Below are 21061 nucleotides of genomic sequence, written 5' to 3' on the forward strand. Positions count from 1 at the left end.
ATGTTAAAAAAATTGCTTTCTTATTCTAACGCAAGTAGGAAACTTTGGAAATGTGACGCGAGCGCTCCCTGATAGTCTGAAAAAACAGCATTTGACGGGCACAGGATGGGCCACATAAAAGCAAAACCCCCAAAGCCAGCACCTGCTCTGGCCAGGGGACTCCCCTCTTGCAGGTCACCGACCGAGCCCCATCGGCAAAAGCTCGTTTGGGGAGGAATCACCTTAAAAATCATCCAGGGACCCCTGGGCTCCCCCTTCTCTTTCCTTCCAGTTTTCTGTAACCATATAATTATTTTCTGATGTGATAACGGGACTGTGCGTGGTTATCCTTCATCCCCCAGGTGCCGCGTGTTGGCTGTGCCCGCACCCTGTACTGGTGTGCCCGCACCGCCGCGGCACCTCCTCATTCCCCAAATTACAAACGGACAACATAATTAGTATATGTTATCCCAAATCCGCCGTGTGCGACCCGGGGAACTCACCCAGCCAAACCTGGGCAAGGCTCCTCTCTCCCTCGCTGCCAAGAGCGCGGCAGCCAGCGCCGGCTCGTCGCAACAAGCTGCCGATGGAGCCGGGAAGGGGGAAGGGAGCAAAGCCGCTTGGCTCCCGGCTGCTGGGACGCCCACGGGGAAGCAGAGCCCGCTCTTGCATTAAAGACCTCATCCCAAAACCCGCATTTCCAAATCGTGGGCTGCCGGGCGGTGTAAGCGCCCCAGCCGTGTTTCGCCGGAGGAAATGTTGCTTTTAGCTGCTCACCGCAGCTCCTGGTTTTCGTGGAAATGTTCAAACCCAGCAATAACCAGCTTTTTTGGAGTGCGTACGCCTCTTAAGGGTGTTTAGGAAACACGCGGATGCCAGGGCAGAGGTTTGCTCGGTGCTGGAGTCACAGGGACCTCTCCGGGAGACAAGCCCGGCTGCGGGAGCAGACCCGCGGGCTCCAGCCTCCGCTCCTCTTCGCCGTCTGAGCCGGGAGAAGCCAAGAGGGGAAGAGACGCTCACGAGGTTTCCTTTTCTGCTCTTTGCTGCCTTCTACTTTTTTTTTTTTTTAAACTCTGGCCTGTTTGCTTTTATTTTTTTTTTCCCTTTCCTTTGGCTCGCTCATTTTTAACTCTTTGCTTTCACTCCCAGCCCTGCTCTTGCCTTGCAGTCCACACGGTTTCAGCAATCTCCAGGTCTATACTCAGCCAAGCGTACCGGGCATGGGCTCTGTCTTGCATCTGAGCTTGGTTTATTTTGGAAGCCGAGTGGGTTCAAGCCGGTGAGATACAGAGTTCCTAGGAAAAAAGCCAGGGCACTCACCCTAAGGAGCCTGGCTCTTCACCATGGATCAGACCACTGGGTGCAAGCTGGAGCCTCTCCACGGCATCTCTGGGCAGCGCAGCGTGGCAGTTTGGGGGCAAGTTGTCTTGTTTGGAGAATGTGATGAAGATGATGAGAGGTGTGGAGGAACTCCTCTACAAGAAAAAGCTGTATCAGCTCTGATATGAGGGGGAAACAGGGATCTGCACAGACTGTGTCGCTGGTGAGGAGGAAGGAGACCAAGGAGTGTGACAGGGGTCTGTAAGATGGTGAGTGGCTCGGAGACCGTGAATTTTCCTTTACTAGATGGGATAATGAGTGAAACTGGTTTGCCACAGGTCCAAACCCACGCGGAGCCTTTCATCTCAGTCCCCTGCGGAGCTGCGAGACTCCTTGCTGCAGGATGCTCCGGGCGCTAAAGGTTTGCAGGGCTCCAGAAACTCACGGGACAGACAGATGAAGAAAAGTCCCCCAAGGGCTCTTAAATACGAAGACGTCGCTTCTGGCTCGCCAAGTGACCGACCTGCAGGTTGCTGAAGGCTTCAGGACCCTTCATGGGGGATGTCAGCAAAGGCTCAGATGGAAGATCTCCGTAGGGTGCTCCCAGTCCTGGGACCTTTAGGAAAGAAGGAGATCTGATTTTTGTAAAATATTGTGAATATTTCAGAAGATGAACGCCTTTTTGCATCTGCAGGGTCTTCCCTCCGAGCCCCGGGTGTGCCAGTGGGTCACCAACCCCCTGCAGCATCTCACCGCCTTCTCTGACCTCCATCTTCTTGTACCCGTCTTGCAGCACACGTCAACGTGCTCCAGCCGCTGAAGGTGGAATGGGAAGCAGCTTCACCCTAGTCTGGGAATTTTGGGATACAGAAAGACGATAGGAGAGGATGCGGGAGTTGGCCGGCTTGATCTCCTTCTGCTTGTTTTTCACTTAAATGATTCATTTTTTACGCTTTTTTTATGGAAGATGCTTTGGTTGGCTGGAGAGAGAAGGTTGGCCGCCTTTTCCAGTGGAGAAGGAAAGTCCTGAATTATTTCCCGTCCCTGTTCAACTACAGACCAGGAACATCACCACCCCCTTCTCTGGGGCTTCAAGGGCAACTCCAACAATGGCCAGAGAGTCACCTCTTTAAGATGTATTAAATCTAAACCTAAATACTTCTGGCAGAACTGGATGAAGGGAATCCTCTTCCATAAAAGATTTACCCTTCCGACTGATGGGCGAGCTTGCAAATGCTCTAACCCTTATTTTTACAACACCCGTAAAGATGTTGTTGGCGTTAAATCTCCATCCTAGCGCGAATCAACCGATGGGTTAATGGTTATTAAGGGACAGGGAGCGTGCCAACACACCCCTCCTGAGATAGCCGGGGCCAGCCAGGCTCAAACCAAGAAAATCTTCAGTCTTTTCAAGTCTTCGCACATCACCCTCCCAAAAATTTGGTGTTTTCCTTTACGCCGCTAAAATTGCTTGCTGCGATGTAGGTGCGAGGGGTTTGGAGTCAGACCCGACCTGATGTTGGGGCAGCAGCCAGGGGCCTTGACGCATCCCCTCGGCCCCCCGTTGGGTTTTTTGCTGCTTATTCAAAAGGTGCTTTCCACGGATTTTCACCGGCAGCACCAGACCTCATCTCCTTTAGGGGCGTTTCAGGCAATTCCAGCCCCCACGCGCTCTCCTCTGTGGCAGCGCCGGGATGCAGCTGGGGACCTTGGTCCCCGCGGCGGAGGAGCGGGGTGGGCGCTGCAGGTGACGGCAAAGCCGTAAGAAGAGAATCCTGCTGGGGAAGACGCTGTTTTTCCCTTTAATCTCAATTTTTAATGTTTCTATATAGGGTTGCAGACGGTGTGGAGCGTTACACAGCCACGATCCTGCCCCGCCGCTTGCCTGCGGACGCTGCTCCAGCTCGGGGGGATGCTACCAACAGCACCTATGGATAGGGAGGCAGAGGACTGTATAGGAAGGCAGGTGAGTGTATAGGAAGGCAGATGAGCCTATAGGAAGGTGGATGAGTATATAGGAAGGTGAATGCATGTACAGGAAGGCAGATGAGCATATAGAAAGGCAGGTGAACATATAGGAAGGGAGATGAGTGTGTAGGAAGGCAGGTGGGCATATAGGAAAGCAGGTGAGCATATAGGAAGGCAGATGGGCATGTAGGAAAGCAGGTGAGTATATAGGAAGGCGGGTGATTGTATAGGAAGGCAGGTGAGTGTATAGGAAGGTGGATGGGCATATAGGAAGGCAGGTGAGCATATTGGAAGGTAGATGAACATACAGGAAGGTAGATGAGTATATAGGAAAGAGAATGCATGTATAGGAAGGCAGGTGAGTGTATAGGAGGTGAGGTGAATGTCTAAGAAGGCAGATGAGCACATAGGAAGGGAAGTGAGTGTGTAGGAGGGCGGCTGAGTGTATAGGGAGGCAGGTGAGTGTATAGGAAGGCAGGTGAGCATATAGACCCCGCCAGCCCCCAGCACAGGGGGGTCAGTTATCTGTAGCCCCCGGTGGCAGCACCTCCTTCCATCAACAACAGCCGGTGCTTGCAGGGGGCGGTGGGTCTGCGGGGCAGGGCCGAGACCCGGGCGAGCAGAAACCTCTAACTCCCCGTGGCTCCCAGCCACCCAAACCTCGCCTCAGCAACCGCAGCCGCGCCGGCAGAGCCGTGCCGGACCCGGCGTGCCGGGGCTGTGCCGAGATGACTCATCCCACCGCTTGCAGCAGCACACTTCCAACTAGCAACAAATGAAAATAGAAACGTCCCCGGCTCCTGAGCCAGGAATAACATCGCAGGCTATTTTTTTTTTTTTGGGGTGTTTTTTTTCCCTTTAAAGTGAAATCCTTTTTTTTTTTATTCTCTCTGACTCAGCCCCAATAAAGTCACCGCATAGTGACAAGGTCTCCTCCCCGGCTTCTCCGCTGTGGCCTGCGGCACGTCGGGAGGGGAGCAGCAAAGCCTGGCGAGGCGGGTCTGGGGGCACGATGCCACGTCCTGGGGGAATACGCTCGGTGTTTTGCCGGGGGGCAGAGCTTGGGAGCTAAAAGGGGAGGAGGAGGAGCGCTTGGGGTTGTAGCCCAGGAGGTTGAGGTGGTGAGAGAAGGAGGAAGGAGAGGACGGACGACTGCTGGGATGGAGAGCTGGGAGATGGGAGCAGCCAGACCCTCCTGCCCCGGTGGCGGGATGGAGACAAGGGGTCTCCTCAGCTCTCCTCGCTTTGGGATGAGAATCTGCTGGCAAAGCGGGGGTGATGGGAAGAGGAGAAGAGGGGGAGATGGGGCCATGCCGTGCCTGGGGCTGGTGGGTGGTTGCAGCCGTAGCAGAGGTACAGGGACATCCCGGGAGCAGGCACAACAGCGTTATCTCAGTCACCCCACGTAACCGCTGCTCCCATTACACTCTGCCCTCCAGGCCTTCCCAGGGCCCTGCCGGCCTTTTCAGGGGGAGATAAGCCGAGTCCCACCGCTCTATCAGGGCAGCCCACACCTAGGAGCCAGCAAAACACGGCTGCTGTCCCCACCCTGCCTGAGCCCCGGCCGCGGGATGCTCGTCCCCCCGGCAGAGCCCATCCAAACCGCCTCGGGATGAAGCAGGGTGCAGCACACTCATTAAAAATTATTAAAATAGCAATTAAGGACTATTTACATAGCTCCCATCCATAACCTCTTGCTTCCAGGAAGCAAGACCATGCTACAGGTGATTTTTTCCAGGGGATCCGAGCTGGATGCTACATGGAAGTAATTTTTGGATTTTTTTTTTTTTTTGGAGCTTCTCCACAAAATAATCACACGTTTTTTCCTTTGGCCATTTTTCTTCGGCCAACCCTGTGCGGGGGTCACCCCGCCGCCTGCTCCCCACAGGCCCCCCAGCGATGGGGACGTCCCAGAGGGACACTCGGGTGCTGGATGCTGGGGGATAACCTGGGCCACCTACACTTAATTTTAGGGAGCGCTGCCCGTGCCTGCCCGCAGCGGCCTGCCTGCAGCCAGGAAAACCCTCCATCAAGCTTGCATAAACCAGCAGGGCTTGAGGCAGCTCTAAAACATCTCCGTGGCATCCTATGCCACATCGAAGCGCTTTTCCAGCAGCGATGGAGGTATTTCTTCTTGGGGTTCGGAGGGGACAGCGGGCTGCTGGGGCTGCGGTGCCCGGGGCGGCTTGCAGACCTGGGCGTACACGGGGCTGGGGCTCCCCTTGCCGCCCAGCTCCTCCTGGGCGATGACGGGGATGCTCGGCTCGTCCCTGGCAGGCAGGGATGGGGAGTCCCCCGGGACGCTGCCAGCATCCCATGACTTTTTCAGCATCCCAGATTTGTACCGGATGCTTTCGTAGATGGATCCCTCGGCGTCCGGCACAGAGTCTGCCGCGGGTGTGCCGGCATCTCCAGGCAAAACCGGCAGCTCCCGGTGCCGTAGAAACTCAGGGGTCCTCAGGGCTGGTCCAGGGAGTGCGTGGGAATGGGGTGTCCCGCCCGGCACGTGCAGCCCGGGGTCCCCCGCAGCGGGGTTATCCGGGTGCTGCGGCACCGCGGGGCTGTCCGCCTGCTGCCGAGGCTCACCGGGAGAGGGGGTGCCTGCAGGGAGGGAGAAGAGGGACGCTGAGCCGGGGAGGGTCCCCCCAGCACCGCCCCACTGCGAGGCATCCCTGGCTGACGCAAGGGTGAAGTAGCACTGAGTAAATGGCATTAAAGGGTTCCACTTTTGTCCCCGCTCTCCACTTTTAGCAAGAAAGATAATAAAAACCAAAGAAAAAAACGGCGAGCATCCCCAGGTTGCCGGCAGGGTCCGTGCTCCGTGCCGCGGGGCCAGCGCGGCGTCGGGAGCTGCTGCCCACCTTCCCGTGCGGTGGCTCATGCCTTCGGTCAAATATTTATTTAAGAAGGAGGCTCTGCTGTGCGTGCAGGATCTGTCAACACGGGGAGCTGGCAGAGCAGGACGCCCAGCCGGTTTGTTCGCAGCAAAGGCGAAGGAGGCTCTGGGAAAGCTGCATAACTGGGTGTTTCCCCTCCTGCTTTAAGAATGCAGGGATATGGTGGTCCCGTGGGATTTGGGTGCAGGACCCTGGGTGCTCCCCGCCAGCCGGGGTGAGGGGTGCGTGCCTGCAGCACAGAGGTGGAGGTGTGGGCTGCTGGCTGGTGCAGGAGGTGGCAGGGTCGGATCCAGGCCAGAGCCCCCAGGGCCAGCACGGCCTCCTCACCGCCCTCCACCTCCGTCCTGGCAGAAAGCAGCTCCTGCCCCATGAGCAGCCCAATGTGAGCACCCCAGCATGAGCACCCCAACATGAGCACCCCAGCATGAGCACCCCAACATGAGCACCCCAGCATGAGCATCCCAACGTGAGCATCCCAACATGAACACCCCAATGTGAGCACCCCAGCATGAGCACCCCAACATGAGCACCCCAGCATGAGCATCCCAACGTGAGCATCCCAACATGAACACCCCAATGTGAGCACCCCAGCATGAGCACCCCAGTGTAAGCACCCCAACATGATCCTTCCAGCATGAGCACCCCAACATGAGCACCCTGTCAGCATTCCAACATGAACATCCCAGCATGAGCACCTCCAGCGTGAGCACCTCAGCACAAGCACCCCAATGTGAGCAGCCCCAATGTAGAATCATAGAACCATAGAATCGTTAAGCATGAGCACCCCAACATGAGCATCCCCAATGTGAGCACCCCAACTTGAACACTCTGTTAGCACCCCAACATGAGCACCCCAGCATGAGCAGCCCAATGTGAGCACCCCAACATGAGTGCTCTGTTAGCATCCCAGCGTGAGCATCCCAGCACGAGCGCTTCCAATGTGAGCACCCCAGCACAAGCACCCCAACATGAGCACCCCAACATGAGCACCCCAGCATGAGCAGCCCCATATGAGCACCCCAGCATGAGCACTCAGCATCCCAGTGTGAGCATCCCAGTGTGAGCACCCCAAGATGAGCACCCCAGCATGAGCAGCCCAATGTGAGCACCCCAACATGAACACCCCAATATGAGCACCCCAGCACGAGCATCCCAAAGTCAACATCCCAACCTGAGTGCCCCAACCTGGGCACCCCAACATGAGCACCCCAGTGCAAGCATCCCAACCTGAGCACGCCAATGCAAGCACCCCAACATGGGCACCCCGCCATAAGCACCCCAACATGAGCATCCAAATGTGGGCACCCCAACATGAGCACCCCAAAACAAGCACCTCGATGTGAGCACCCCAGCATGAGCATCCCAAAGTCAACATCCCAACCTGAGCACCCCAATGTGAATGCCCCAAAGCAAGCATCCAACATGGGCACCCCAACATGAGCATCTCAATATGGGCACCCCGCCATAAGCACCCCAACATGAGCATCCAAACATGGGCACCCCAACGTGAGCACCCCAACACAAGCATCCCGCTGTGAGCACCCCAGCATGAGCATCCCAACCTGAGCACCCCAATGTGAGCGCCCCAATGCAGGCATCCAACATGGGCACCCCAACATGAGCACCCCAACACAAAGCACCTCAATGTGAGCACCCCAGCATGAGCATCCCAAAGTGAACATCCCAACCCGAGCACCCCAATGTGAGCGCCCCAATGCAGGCATCCAACGTGGGCACCCCAACATAAGCACCCCAACTTGAGCACCTCAATGTGAGCACCCCACCATAAGCACCCCAACACGAGCATTCAAACATGGGCACCCCACCACAAGCACCTCGATGTGAGCACCCCAGCCAACACACCCCAATGTGAGCACCCCAGCTGATGCACCCCAACGTGAGCACCCAGTGTGACCACCCCGTGACCCCCTGCTGTGAGACCCCCGATGTCAGCACCTTAGCAAGAACACCCCGGTGCACCCCAGCATCCCGCCTGCTGCACCCCAAGGGGCCAAGGCTCCGCGTTCGGGGGGTCCCTTCCCCATCCCGCTGCAGTAAAGCAGGAGAGGGCGAGGGGTGCCTCGCCGGGGAGGGGGGGCTGCAGCCAGGGGAGCCCCAGGAATGGGGTGCGGGGGGGGGGGCAGGCTGGTGGGGCCCCCCATAAAATCCTCAGGAGCCCCCCCATCGCAGCGCAAAGAGGAGCAGGAATTTCCCTCGAGCATCTCGAAGCTCAGCCGCAGCGTGGCGAAAAGGGGAAATGAATACATGGGGTTTAATCATCCTCGTTATCCAGCAATGACGGATAAAGCGTTCCTGGCGTGAACGGGAGGGAACTTGGTCCCGGCCGCACGGAGAAGCAAACGGGCTGAACGCTTAATCCGGCCGGAGGGTTTGGAGCATTAAACCATCTTTTTTTTAAAGCTTTCCCCAGGCAATTCCCCTTCTGCCGGTGCAGAGCGGGCCAGGGGGTATTTTAAAACAGCTGACACGGTCCTGCTGGAGGAACTGGGACTTGTGGCAGGTTTTACTGGGATGTTTTGCTGTAACTGGGAATTTTAGGAGCAGATTTTGGATGCAGCCGCCAGCCCGTGTGGCCTCCTGCGTACCTGAGCCACTTCACCGTGGCCATGGGGCATCCTCGTCCTCTCCTCTGTGCCAGGGAACCGAGAGCGGCCGCTTGCCGCTAACGAGCTTCACTAATTTCCCCCACTTGGCTGCCGCGACCCGGGCCTGGGGGTGCAGGGGTGCAGCCCCATCCGTCTGGCCAAGGGCCGGCTCAAAGTCCCGCCGAGCCCCTGAGCTCCTCCAAGTTCACTGGCCCGGCAAATCATTAACCGGGCTGGGTCAGCGGAGCGCGGCTGATCCCCAGGGACCTTCGGACCGCGGTGCCTGGCTCCGTTACACCGGCGTGGCCCTTCCCCGAGACATGGCCAGCATCCCAGTGTGGGGGGGGTCCCCATCCTGCTGCACCCCACGCCTGCAGCGGGAGCCGGGGAGGGTCCAGCACCCCCATCCCCTGGGAGCACCCGCAGCAGCGGGGCCAGCGATGGCAGAGGGACACAGCCACCGTCCCCGTCCCGTGACCTACCTCGCAGCGGTGCTGCTCCCCCGTCGCTGGAGCTCAGCCTTGCCAGCTTCAACTGCAGTGGAAACAAGTGGACACTCGCGTATCAACCCCGTGGCACTCGTGCATCCACCCCAGTAGACGTGCATCCTTCCGGACACCCCTGTATACTCCCTGGAAATCATGCATCCCCCCGGGCACTCGTGCATCCCCCTGGCACTTGGGCATCCTCCCAGCACTTGTGCATGCTCCCAGCACCTGTGCATTCCCACTCCCAGCACTTGTGCATCCCCCTGGGCACTTGTGCATCCCCTTGGGCAGTTGTGCATCCCCTGGCACTTGTGCATCCCCCCTGGGACTCGTGCACCCCCCCAGTACTTGTGCATCCCACCTCGCCAGCACCTGTGCATCCCCTCCTGGCATTCATGCATTCACCCAGCACTTGTGCATCCCCCCTGAGCACTTGTTCATCCCCCCCGGGCACTTGTGCACCCCCCCCCCCGCGGCACTTCTGCATCACCCTTGGGCACTCGTGCATCCCCCCAGCACTTGTGCATCCCCTCCTGGCACTCGTGCATTCACCCGGCACTCGTGTAGCCCCCCTGAGCACTTGTGCGCGTCCCCCTCCGACTTATGCATCCTCCCCAGCACTCATGTATCCCCCCTTGGCATTTGTGTATCCCCCCAGGCACTCGTGCATCCTCCCCAGGCACTTGTGCATCTCCCCTGGGCAGCTGTGCATCCCCCCCAGCACTCATGCGTGCCCTCCCCAGCACTCATGCATCCCTTCCAGCACTTTTGCATCCCCCCCCAGCACTCATGCACCCCCCCAGCACTCATGCATCCCCTCCCCAGCACTCATGCATCCCTTCCAGCACTTTTGCATCCCCCCAGCACTCATGCACCCCCCGAGCACTCATGCATCCCCCCCAGCACTCATGCATCCCCTCCCCAGCACTTGTGCATCCCTTCCAGCACTCATGCATCCCCCCCAGCACTCATGCATCCCCCCAGCACTCATGCATCCCCTCCCAGCACTCGTGCATCCCCCCAGCACTCTTGCATCCCCCCCAGCACTCATGCATCCCCCCCAGCACTCTTGCATCCCCCTCCAGCACTCATGCATCCCCTCCCCAGCACTTGTGCATCCCTTCCAGCACTTGTGCATCCCCCTTGGGCACTCTTGCCCCCCCCAGTACTTCTCCATCCCCCCCAGGCACTTGTGCATTCTGCCTAACACTTGTGCATGCCTCCTGGGACTGGTGCATCCCCCCAGCATTTGTGCATCCCCCCCCAGCACTTTTGCATCCTCTCCTGGCACTTATATATTCCCCAAGCATCCATGCACCCCCGAGATCCCCTCCCGGCACTCGTGCATCCCCCCTGGGACTCGTGCATTCCCCTATGGCATGCATACATCCCCCCCCGGACTTGTGCATCCCCCCCAGGCCTTGGGCCCCCCCCTGCCCCCGGGGGCCCCCCCCAGCCCTGGTGCCGGCGGGGGGGGTGTCAGGGTGCTCAGGGGGACCCAGGATTTTGGGGGGGGGGGGTGTCAGTGTGTGAACATGGCGGGGGGGGGGGCAGCTGCCCTTTGCCCGCCCTGACTGGTTCCAAATGGCCCCCACTGGTCCCCACTGGCCCCACAGGTCACCCACGTCCCCTCTGCTCAGCCCCTGCAGACCCCGTGGTGGGGCACCCATGGGCTCCCACCATGGCCAGGGCCACCCGCCGTCCCCGTCCCCCTGTCCCCATCCCCATTCCCCCGCCCTCCCCCTTCCCTGACACTTTTTGGGGGTCGCTTTAGCCATTTGGGGTGAATTCGGGCTGTTCCCCCTGCTGACGCTGGAGGGCTGTCAAAGCCCGCGGGACGCGTGGGGACCGGGGGGCCACTGTCCCCTCAGCCCCCGTCCCACCGCCTCGCCCTCCAGCCGGGACCAGTAGCCATTAGTGGCCACCCGAGGAAAGCGGGGACCCCCGGGGGGACTGACCCCTCGGACGAGCCCTGGGGTTTCTTTCATTTTCTGGGTGGAAAACCGCCGGTTCGCCCTGCGGAAGGAGAAGGGAGAGGTCAGCCAAGCCGCGTCCCATCCCCGTGGGGTCAGGGTGGGCTCAGAGGTGACACAGGCCCCCCCCGTCCCCTCCCCTCGCTGCTGTTTTTTTGGTTATTGCCCGCCACGTCCCCTTCCCCAGTGCTCGGCCCCTCTCCGCTCGACCCCGCGCGGGGTGGTTGCACCCAGAGCGTCCTCCGGTGTGGATGTCCCTGCTCCCCATCCCGCACCGGCATGGATGGGGACCCCCCTCCCCATCCATGGCATTTCCCTGGAGCCCACGATATCCATGGCAAACCCTCGGGAAGAAGCCAAATCCCCCCCTTTTTTGCCCCTCCAAGGGACTGTACCTATGGAAGAAGGAGCAGAGGAGGAGCAGGAGCAGCAGCAAGAGGCCGGTGGTGGCCAAGCCCCAGGCCACCGCGGCAGCCGGGGCCACCGAGCCCTCTGCCAGCACCAGAGCCATCGAGCCCCCGGCGGGGAGGCAGAGCTGGGGGAGAGAAAAGCCCGGAGTCAGGCGACTGGGGTAATAACGGGGTGCACGGGGCTGGTTAGGGGGTGTTCCCATTCTCCCTAATATCAGGAGAAATTTTTCCAGGGATTCTTCCCATCCCTTCATCCCACTGGGATGCCCAGCATCATCCCACCCCGCTCTCCCTTCCCAGGGGGCAGAGGATTTCGGGGCGATTGCGGGTGCAGGAAAGCTCCGTGTGCCGCACAAATGCACGGTGCTGGCACCCACGGCCCCGCTCGCCGGCAGGGTCTGGGCAGGGGGTGCCCCATCCTCATCCCGGCAGCGGGTGACTTGGGGTGAACTGAGCTCCCCTGGCAAGCCCGGCTTCTGAGACGAGAGCCCGGCAAACCGAAACGCCCAACAGGCTGAGCCCGCTCTGCCGGCTGTGACTCAGCCTTCCCAGCGTGGCATCCCAGCCGCCGGAGCCGTGCCGGGGTTCGGGGACCCCACACTCCGGCAGCTCCATGGCCAGGACCCCCCCAGCTTGACGTGAAGACAGGCAACAGCCTGGTGGTGCTTTTGCCTTTAGAACAAAATTAATTAGGGATTTATTCCTAATGGATGCTCCAGCCATCTTCCTCGAGCTGATCTCCCTGGGGCACACGCTGGGTCCGGGCGCCGGTGGCGTCCCGCACCGCTGAGCCCTCCAACCCTTCGTGTCCTGCACCAGCCTGCTCTGCCTCAGTTTCCCCAGCTGTGCCCTGAGATGATCGAGACCAGCCTCAGCTCGAGGTGCCTGCCCATACCCCACCTTGCTTGGCACCCCAACCCGGGGTGGGGACGGGGCTGGGGGCACCCCATAGCCCAGGACCCCCCGGTTCCCACCTCTGCGGAAGCCACTCACCCCACGGCGGTGCCGGACCCCCGTGCCGGGCAGGGCTGGGCGCAGCCGGCTCCTCTCGCCACTCAACTTTGGACGGGAGTGGTGGGTGGGTGGCACCCGCCGCACCCTGGCTTCCTGCTCCCGTGGGACGCCCGTCAGCGCCAGGGCCTGACAGAACGTGTCTCCAGTGGCCACGGGCACGTCGGGGGTAACCTGCGCCCTGGAGGGGTCCTGCACCCTGGGAGGGGTCCTGTACCCCCAGCACCCCTGAAACCTGCACCCCCGGGAGGGCTCCTGGTACCCCAAGAGGGGCTCCTGCACCCCCAGGCTCAGCACCCCTGAGATGGGCACCCCCCAAGAGGGGTCCTGCACCCCCAGCACCCCTGAAACCTGCACCCCTGGGAGGACTCCTGGGCCCCCAGAAGGGATCCTGCCCCCCCAGACCCAGCACCTCAGGGACCTGCACCCCAGGAGGGGTCCTGGTACCCCAAGTGCGGCTCCTACTCCCCCCCCCCCGGACCCAGCACCCCTGAGATTGCCAACCCCTGGAGGGGTCCTGCACCCCGGAGACCCTTCGGGGAGCACGGTCCTGCCACCGAGAAGGGCCCCCCAGGACCACCCCTCTCCTGCTTCCCCCGAGCTGTCCCTGGGCACCCGCCTCTCGTCCAGCTCCTCTGTCCCCAGCGCTGGCCGCTCGCTCCATCCTGGACGCCAGCTGCTCTGGATCATCCCCTGTCCTGGATCCCATCCATTCCTGATCTCCAGCTGTGCTGGATCCCTGTCGGCCCTGGATCCCCATCCACCCTTGGTCCCCTTTTGTCCTGGATCCCTCCCTTGTCCAGGATCCCTATCCAACCTGGATCCCTGTCTGTCCTAGATCCTCCTCCCTCCTGTACCCCGTCTGTCCTGGATCCCTGTCTGTCCTGGATCCTCCTCTATCCTTGATCCCTCTCCATCCTCAATCCCCTCCTATCCAGGATCCCTATCCATCCTGGATGCACATCAATCCTGGATTCCTGTCTATCCTGGATCCCCATCTGTTCTGCATCCTCATCCATCCTTGATCCCTGTCTGTCTGGGATTCGCATCTGTCCAGGATCTCCATCTCTCCTGGATCCCCCTCTGTCCTGGATCCCTCTCCATCCTGGATCGCCTCCCCCTTTCACAGGGCCAGGAGAGGACCAGAGTCCCACTCTCTTCCCCTTACAATGGCTCCAAAATAAACCCAAACCCCATCTGTTGATTTAAAAACCATTAAATCTGTGGATCCAGCCCAGGAGGGATTTGCAGGCAGCTTCCCCACATCCCTGCCCACAGCCCAGGCCAGGCTGGGATCCTGCAGGGTTCCCATCATCTGCTTTCGGCAGCAGAAACGCTCCGTGGCACCGGCACAAGCACCCAAAAAGCCATCGAAATACCCCTGCGGTACCCCCTGCGCTCAGGTCGCTGCGCCCAGCGCAGCTCGGCCCTCCCCAACCAAAGGGCAGTAGCGGCATTTTGAAAATTCGAATAATTTGCTCAAATTGTGATGCACGCGGAGGTGGAAATTGGGGGAAAAGAAAAACAAAAAAGAATATTTTTCAGTGGGCGTTTTGAAGCCCTGATGCTAGTGGGGGTAGTCCAGCTCGGAGCATCCTGGCATGGGAGGAGAGGAGAGCAAAAGTCCTGTGAAATTCGCATTTAAAGGCAAAAAGCTAAAGAAGTTTGTGCAGGAAAGGAATGGTGGGGGAGGAGGGGAAAACGAAGCAATTTAGGGGAATCTGAGAAAAGAAAGAAATTGTGGGTACTTATTTTGAATACGAGTCCTTTTCCCTTCCCTTCCCTTCCCTTCCCTTCCCTTCCCTTCCCTTCCCTTCCCTTCCCTTCCCTTCCCTTCCCTTCCCTTCCCTTCCCTTCCCTTCCCTTCCCTTCCCCATCCCTCTGGGCAAATTTTACAGAATTGAAAACAACCCAGGGAAATATTTTTTGTTGGTTTTGTTCTTGTGAAACCTACAGCTGGAGCTAAATTGGCCCTGACAGCGTCCATTTATTGGTGTAAATATGTGAGTTCAAAAGGGAGAGCGAAGGAGGCTTCGTTCACGTGCTGCAGGATGGGAGGCTGCGGCTCCATCCCATCGACACCCGCTAACACCCCAGAAAACTGCTGCACCCAGGAGCCTCCGGTTTCCTCTGTGGGGAAAATAGCCCTTTTTGGGGACGCTGGGAACATTGCTGACCTGCAAACGGGCTTTGGGATCCCTCAATAAAACAGCCATTAAAATAGAGGAGGGAGGAGGAGGGCAAGACCCCAGGAATGGCATCCGAGCCTTTTTACCATCCCTACAGGAATACTTTCCTGCTGCACATCCCTTCGAAGGGGCTACATCTCACCGCCGCAGGGTTTACATCCGCAGAGCACATCTTGCAAATGCTTCCTCGCCCCTTGGCTCTGCCGTTTGGGGAGGAATTCAGTAAATCAGCGACAGGATTGGGAGGAGGAAAGAACCCAGCTCAGCTCCCGGGAGCCAAAAACTTGCCAGCGGGGTTGTTTTTTGGTATCACCAGCTGGAAAGCGAGGAGCATCGCGCTCCTTTTTGGGTTATCCCATGGGGAGGATGCTGCAGAGATGCTCAGGGGCCAAAAAACCATCCTGGGTAGCAGGCTGGATGCGTGCCTTGCCGTAGACACCCGCGGGGGTTGAAAACACCCCTCTCCATCCCAAATTCACTGCGAATTGAAGGTTTCTGGAGGTGAATAGCTCAGGTCTCCGGGGGCAAAGCCGTGCTCCCTCAGCTCCAGCTTTCCCAGCTTGGTCCGGACTCATTTCCCAGGAAGCCATCTCCGTGCAGATGAGGGATGCTGTGTTTCCAGAGAAATAAATGAGGCCGGATTTTGGGGAGGACGCATCCATCGGGGCTGGAGACGCTCTTCTGAGCCCCCCTATGAGCAAGGGTTTCCAAAGGAGAAAGTAGCAGATTTATTTCTCTTTTATTTTTCTCCTTCCCTCACCCTGCTCCTCCAGTTTTCCCTGCCCCTGGAATTGCGCTGCCGGCAGCAGAGCGGGCGGCCAGGGATGGTCCCGGAGGGATGAGGGGGTGTTTGGGGGATCCTGGTACCTCTGGCCGGGACCTGGGTAGTTTGGTAATGATTCATGTGTTTGCTTGGAAGGGACTGAAAAGCAAGGGGTGATGGTGGCCATGAAACAGGGAAAAGGAAAAAGGGAAGGGAAGGGAAGGGAAGGGAAGGGAAGGGAAGGGAAGGGAAGGGAAGGGAAGGGAAGGGAAGGGAAGGGAAGGGAAGGGAAGAGAAGAGAAGAGAAGAGAAGAGAAGAGAAGAGAAGAGAAGAGAAGAGAAGAAGAAGAAGAAGAGAAGAGAAAGAAGAGAAGAGAAGAGAAGAGAAGAGAAGAGAAGAGAAGAGAAGAGAAGAAGAAGAAGAAGAGAAGAGAAGAGAAGAGAAGAGAAGAGAAGAGAAGAGAAGAGAAGAGAAGAGAAGAGAAGAGAAGAGAAGAGAAGAGAAGAGGAGTATTTCAGTTGGAAGGGACCTACAACGATCATCTAGTGCAACTGCCAATGGATGGATGGGTGCTTTGCTGTAAACTGAAATAAATAAATCAAAATAAATAATAATACAATAATAAATAATAAGAGATAATAATCATAGAATCATTTAGGTTGGAAAAGACCCTTAAGATCATTGAGTCCAACCGTTAACCCAGCACTGCCAAGGCCACCACTAAACCATGTCCCTCAGCACCACATCTCCCCGGCTTTTAAATCCCCCCAGGGATGGGGACTCAGCCCCTGCCCTGGGCAGCCTGGGCCAGGGCCTGACAGCCCTTTGGGGGAAGGAGTTTTCCCTAATATCCAACCTAACCCTGCCCTGGCGCAGCTTGAGGCCGTTCCCTCTCGTCCCATCGCTTGTTCCTGGGGAGAAGAGACCGACCCCCCCGGGATCCAGCCTCCTTTCAGGCAGTTGCAGAGAGCGATGAGGGCTCCCCTCAGCCTCCTCTTCTCCAGGCTGAGCACCCCCAGCTCCCCCAGCCGCTCCTCCCCAGCCTTGGGCTCCAGCCCCTGCCCCAGCCTCGCTGCCCTGCTCTGGCCACGCTCCAGCCCCTCCATGGCCGCCTTGGGGTGAGGGGCCCAGCGCTGAGCACAGCATTCGAGGGGCGGCCTCCCCAGTGCCCAGCACAGGGGGACGATCCCTGCCCTGCTCCTGCTGGCCACACCATTCCTGACACAAGCCAGGGTGCCATGGGCCCTCTTGGCCAATATATATACATACACATAATAATAAACAAATAAATAATAATACTCTCCCCTCCCAGCCAACATTTGCAAGCCGACGTGCGTGCAACCCAAATGGGGTTGGCAACCCAAAGGGCAAGAGCATGCAAAACAGGTCCAAAAGCCGATCGTAAGCAAAAGGACAATAACTGCCTTGTCCCAGCCAAGGGAGAGGCACCTTTTTGGGGAAAAAAGCGTTTCTGGCTGTGGAGATGTGGGATCACAGCATCCCAGCCCTGCGTGTGCCCTGGGAAGCGGAGATCACACCCAAGCGTTTCGACGCCACTCTGAGTCCAGCACACCTTCGCTGGAATATTTGGCTTATCCCAAGTTCATCCGGAAAACTGTTGCAGCATCCGTTGGGATTTTCTGCAGAGGGCAGCACGACCCAGGAGATCGGATGCATTTTTCCCTCCCGGTGCTGCTGAAAGATGGTGAAGATCCATCAAATCTATCTATTTCAGCAAAATGCTTGATGGAATATTCCCTTGTCAGCGAGCTCTCCTCACTGCCAATGTGCTTTGGAAAAAGGTCTTGATGAAATGCAGATTGGTAGAAAATGGCATTTTTGACAGTAAAAATTCAGAGCTTTTCTTCTTCATTATTTTCATGCTATAAATGCGCTGGGATCTGGCAGGATTTGGGGAGCAGCTGTAATCCCATGGAGCTTCACCGCAACCAGGCTGCAGGCTCCGAGCTCCTGCTTTGGAGGACGGATCCATGCTCTGGAGTATCCAGAGACCAAAAAACAAGTGTTTTTTTCTGTGCAAATATTGAAATAACCCCCATCGTCTTTAAAAAAGAGGTGTTCCTACTCCCGTGGGGTCCAACTGCATCATCACTGGAGAAGAAAGGTCCCGTGCAAATTAAGGGCTTGTTTCCACCGGGTGAAGAGCAATAAGTCCTGGGCTTGGCTACCAGAGGAGGATGCTCCGGTGTGAACATCACCAAGGTTTTAGTTGATTTGCACCATGGTGGCTGGAGATTCGCCTCCTCCGACAGCGTGAATTGATTCTCCGTCAGCTGAAGCCATGCGAGCAGCAGCCTGATGCAAATATAAATAAGGGCGGACACGTCACCTATCGATTCAATCAGTTTAAATTTCATTTTTTCTTCCTGCCGGAGGAGTTTAGCCACAGGTGAGAGGATAGAGATGGGATGGAGGCAGCCGGGCAGGAGCCGGCCTTTCTCGGGGCAGCTCTGTAAGGCATCTCAGGAGGTTCCCAGGTCTGGTGGGGAATTAAACGTGCTTTATTCTGGTATTTACTTCTCAAGGGGCACACCGAGCTGTTGCTGGTGGTACAAGCATGATCCAGCTTATTCTCCAGCCCCTCCACCTGCCCAAGTACTATTAAATTAACTTAAGCAATCACAAAAGCAATTAAATGAGATAGTTCAAGAGTACAAAAACCCTCACTGAAATCTTGCGCTTAAGACACCCAAGCTGCAGAAAGCCAGGGCACCAGCTCTGCCCGCTCCTCTGCTGGGGGTTTGCATCCCGCGGGATCCTGGGGATGGTGCGAGGTCAGTTAGGATGCAGCCCGTGGGATGAGAAGCGGGGTTGGGACCTCGGTGGGGACCGGTCCCTGTGCTGGTCAGCCCTGGGCTCTGCTAGGAAATAAAACGGGATGGAGGGGGTGACCCAGCGGCTGGCACCGGCTCTGAGCTGCCGGCCCCTTTGCAAGCATCTTGGGTGCAGAACGGGCTGCGTTGGCCCAAATTTTGCCACTTTTCCTGTGCAAAAATCACCGTGCACCTCCCAGGGGTTCTGCAGCCTCATTGCGCACTAAAGCATCCTCCAAAATCCCCATCACCTGGACAAGAGGTTTCCTTGGGCTACAAATACCCTCCCAGGAGCATCTTTGAGAATGCTCCGGCTTGGAGAAGAAACCAGAGGTGGGCAGGAGTCCCACCACTGCCTTCGCATCCCGGGCACAGCGGGATGCCGAGCACCCAGGGGCCGGGATAAAATGGCGGCTGTTGAAATTTTGTTGAGCCGAACCCAAGGCGATGTCTTCCTAAAGCAGGACCAGTGGTGACATTTAATGATCCTGGCCTGTTGCCTCTTGTAATTAAACCCTCTGTCTCCAGCAGTCATTTGTCACCCTATTTTAAGCTGGCTGGGGCTGCTGTACCATTCTGATGTTCTTGCTTCAAAATTTAATGACATTTAAAATTTTCCAGAAGGCTGAGAAAGGCAGCTCCGTGGCGTGTCTTCATCTCCTCCTTTCTATTTTCTCATAACAGCTCCAGGCTTCTGTGTTTTTAAAACTAGCCTGAACAAGCAATGGGCACCTGTGGCCAAAACCATCCCCTCGGGAATTGCATTTGGAGGAGCCGGCGAGCAGAGGTTTTGGCCCGTCGGTGCAGTTCAGGAAGGCAATGCCACGTGTAAAGTTGTGTTTATACCATTTTTATGCCTAATTCTGCTGCCTGAAAGGAGCCTGGTGAAGTTTCAGGGTTTCTTGCAAGCGAGGCAGCACTGTTGCGATGGGTTTCGATGCAGGGGGCTGCAGGGCTCAGCCAGGGCGACATGGCAGCACCCTTTCCCTGCTGATTTCCCCCCAGTTTCCCATCTCTGAGGGGTCCCATCTCGCTCGGGCTCTCGGTGTTGCCCTGGTATGGGTGGCAGCTCTTTGGGATGCTGATGTTTCCCTTCACCGCTGCTTCTTGGGGACATGGGTTAGTGGTGGGCTGGGCAGTGCTGGGTTAGCGGCTGGACTCGATGGTCTTAAAGGTTTTTTCCAGCCTAAATGATTCTGTGATTCTAGAAACAACGTCAGGAGCAAAAACTACCTAAGCCGAAGGAATTTTCTTCCCCCAAAGGGCTGTCAGGCCCTGGCCCAGGCTGCCCGGGGCAGGGGCTGAGTCCCCATCCCTGGGGGGATTTAAAAGCCGGGGAGTTGTGGTGCTGAGGGACATGGTTTAGTGGTGGGCTTGGCAGTGCTGGGTTAACGGTTGGACTCGATGATCTTAAGGGTCTTTCCCAACCTAAACGATTCCGTGATTCAATGATTCTATGAATAAAAATCATTCCCCACCTTTCTCTCCCGTCTGATGCATAGGATGGCACATTCAGAAAAAGCAGAGGAAACTTTAATTTATAATTTTTGAAGCAAGCAGGGGGAAAACCCCCACCTTTTAGAAGCCTTTTGAAGCTAGGACAAGTACTCTCCATACCTTCATCGGGGCACAAAGTGCCCGAGGGCAGCGGAGCAGCCCGGCTGGGGAACCCCGTGCCCTTGCACCGAAGCGCAGGCTTAGCGTGGAGCGCGGGAGCCCCTCGACCCCGGAGGGATTTGCTGGCGGAAACCCAAAGTTCTCAGCACCTCACGGCTTTGAGCCTCTCCTGTGCCCATCACCGTCCGTCACGGCAGCGCGGGCTGGGGCAGCCGCGGGTGAAACACTGCCGTGCCCCGCTCCTCGCCCCGCCGAGAGGGGCTGTGCCCTGAGCCCCCCGAGCGCGGGGACCGCAGCGCCGGGCTCCGGCTGCTGCCGGGCTGACAGCCTCCGAGCGCGGCCCTCGGCCCCGGCTGCGACCGTGCTTCCGTGGCTTCCTTCCTCAAGCGTTTATCGATTAGACCCCATTTCACTGTATACCATGTGCTGCCAAGGGTATCTGGGGGTTTGCTTTTCTTCGACATTTCTGAATGTGTTTCTGGCTACGTATATATAATAATATAATGTACGCAATTATACAATATGTAATGTATAATGTGCATATAATATACGTAATTAAAAATATGTAGATACATACATTGCTGTATTATATATAGAACAGTACATAGAGTATATATACTCTATATACACACTCTATACAGTATATATACTATAGTATATATTCTAGTATAGCGTATACATAACATATATAGTATATATCGAGTCTATAGTATATTTATATTATAGACATTATATATACTATATAGACCACAGGTAGTATATACTATATAATATACATATATAGTATATATATACATATATGTAGTATATATATACATATATAATAAGAATATATATACACACATATATAATAAGAAATATGTAGATACATACATATACTGTACAGCATCTATACTATCTATTGATAGTATAAATACTATATATACTGTACTATGCGTAGTACTCACAGTATTATGTACTGTACAGTATATATATTATATACCATATAATATATACTTATATATA

General features: G+C 56.9%; 1 protein-coding gene across 1 annotated transcript; it reads right to left on the minus strand.

Annotated features, from left to right (window-relative positions):
* Nucleotides 1-5353: 5353 nt before the first annotated feature.
* On the minus strand, nucleotides 5354-11742 carry LOC148053522 (uncharacterized). Its single transcript, XM_087776411.1, has 4 exons — nucleotides 11627-11742; nucleotides 11217-11274; nucleotides 9253-9304; nucleotides 5354-5868 (listed from the first exon to the last, which is right to left on the minus strand). Exons 1-4 carry the CDS (start codon nucleotides 11740-11742, stop codon nucleotides 5354-5356), a joined length of 741 nt encoding a protein of 246 aa, XP_087632537.1.
* Nucleotides 11743-21061: the final 9319 nt, after the last annotated feature.

This window comes from Nipponia nippon, unplaced genomic scaffold (genome assembly GCF_047370975.1).
Source record: "Nipponia nippon isolate SJK-2023a ecotype South Korea unplaced genomic scaffold, ASM4737097v1 scaffold_4, whole genome shotgun sequence".
Taxonomy (NCBI): Eukaryota; Metazoa; Chordata; class Aves; order Pelecaniformes; family Threskiornithidae; genus Nipponia; species Nipponia nippon.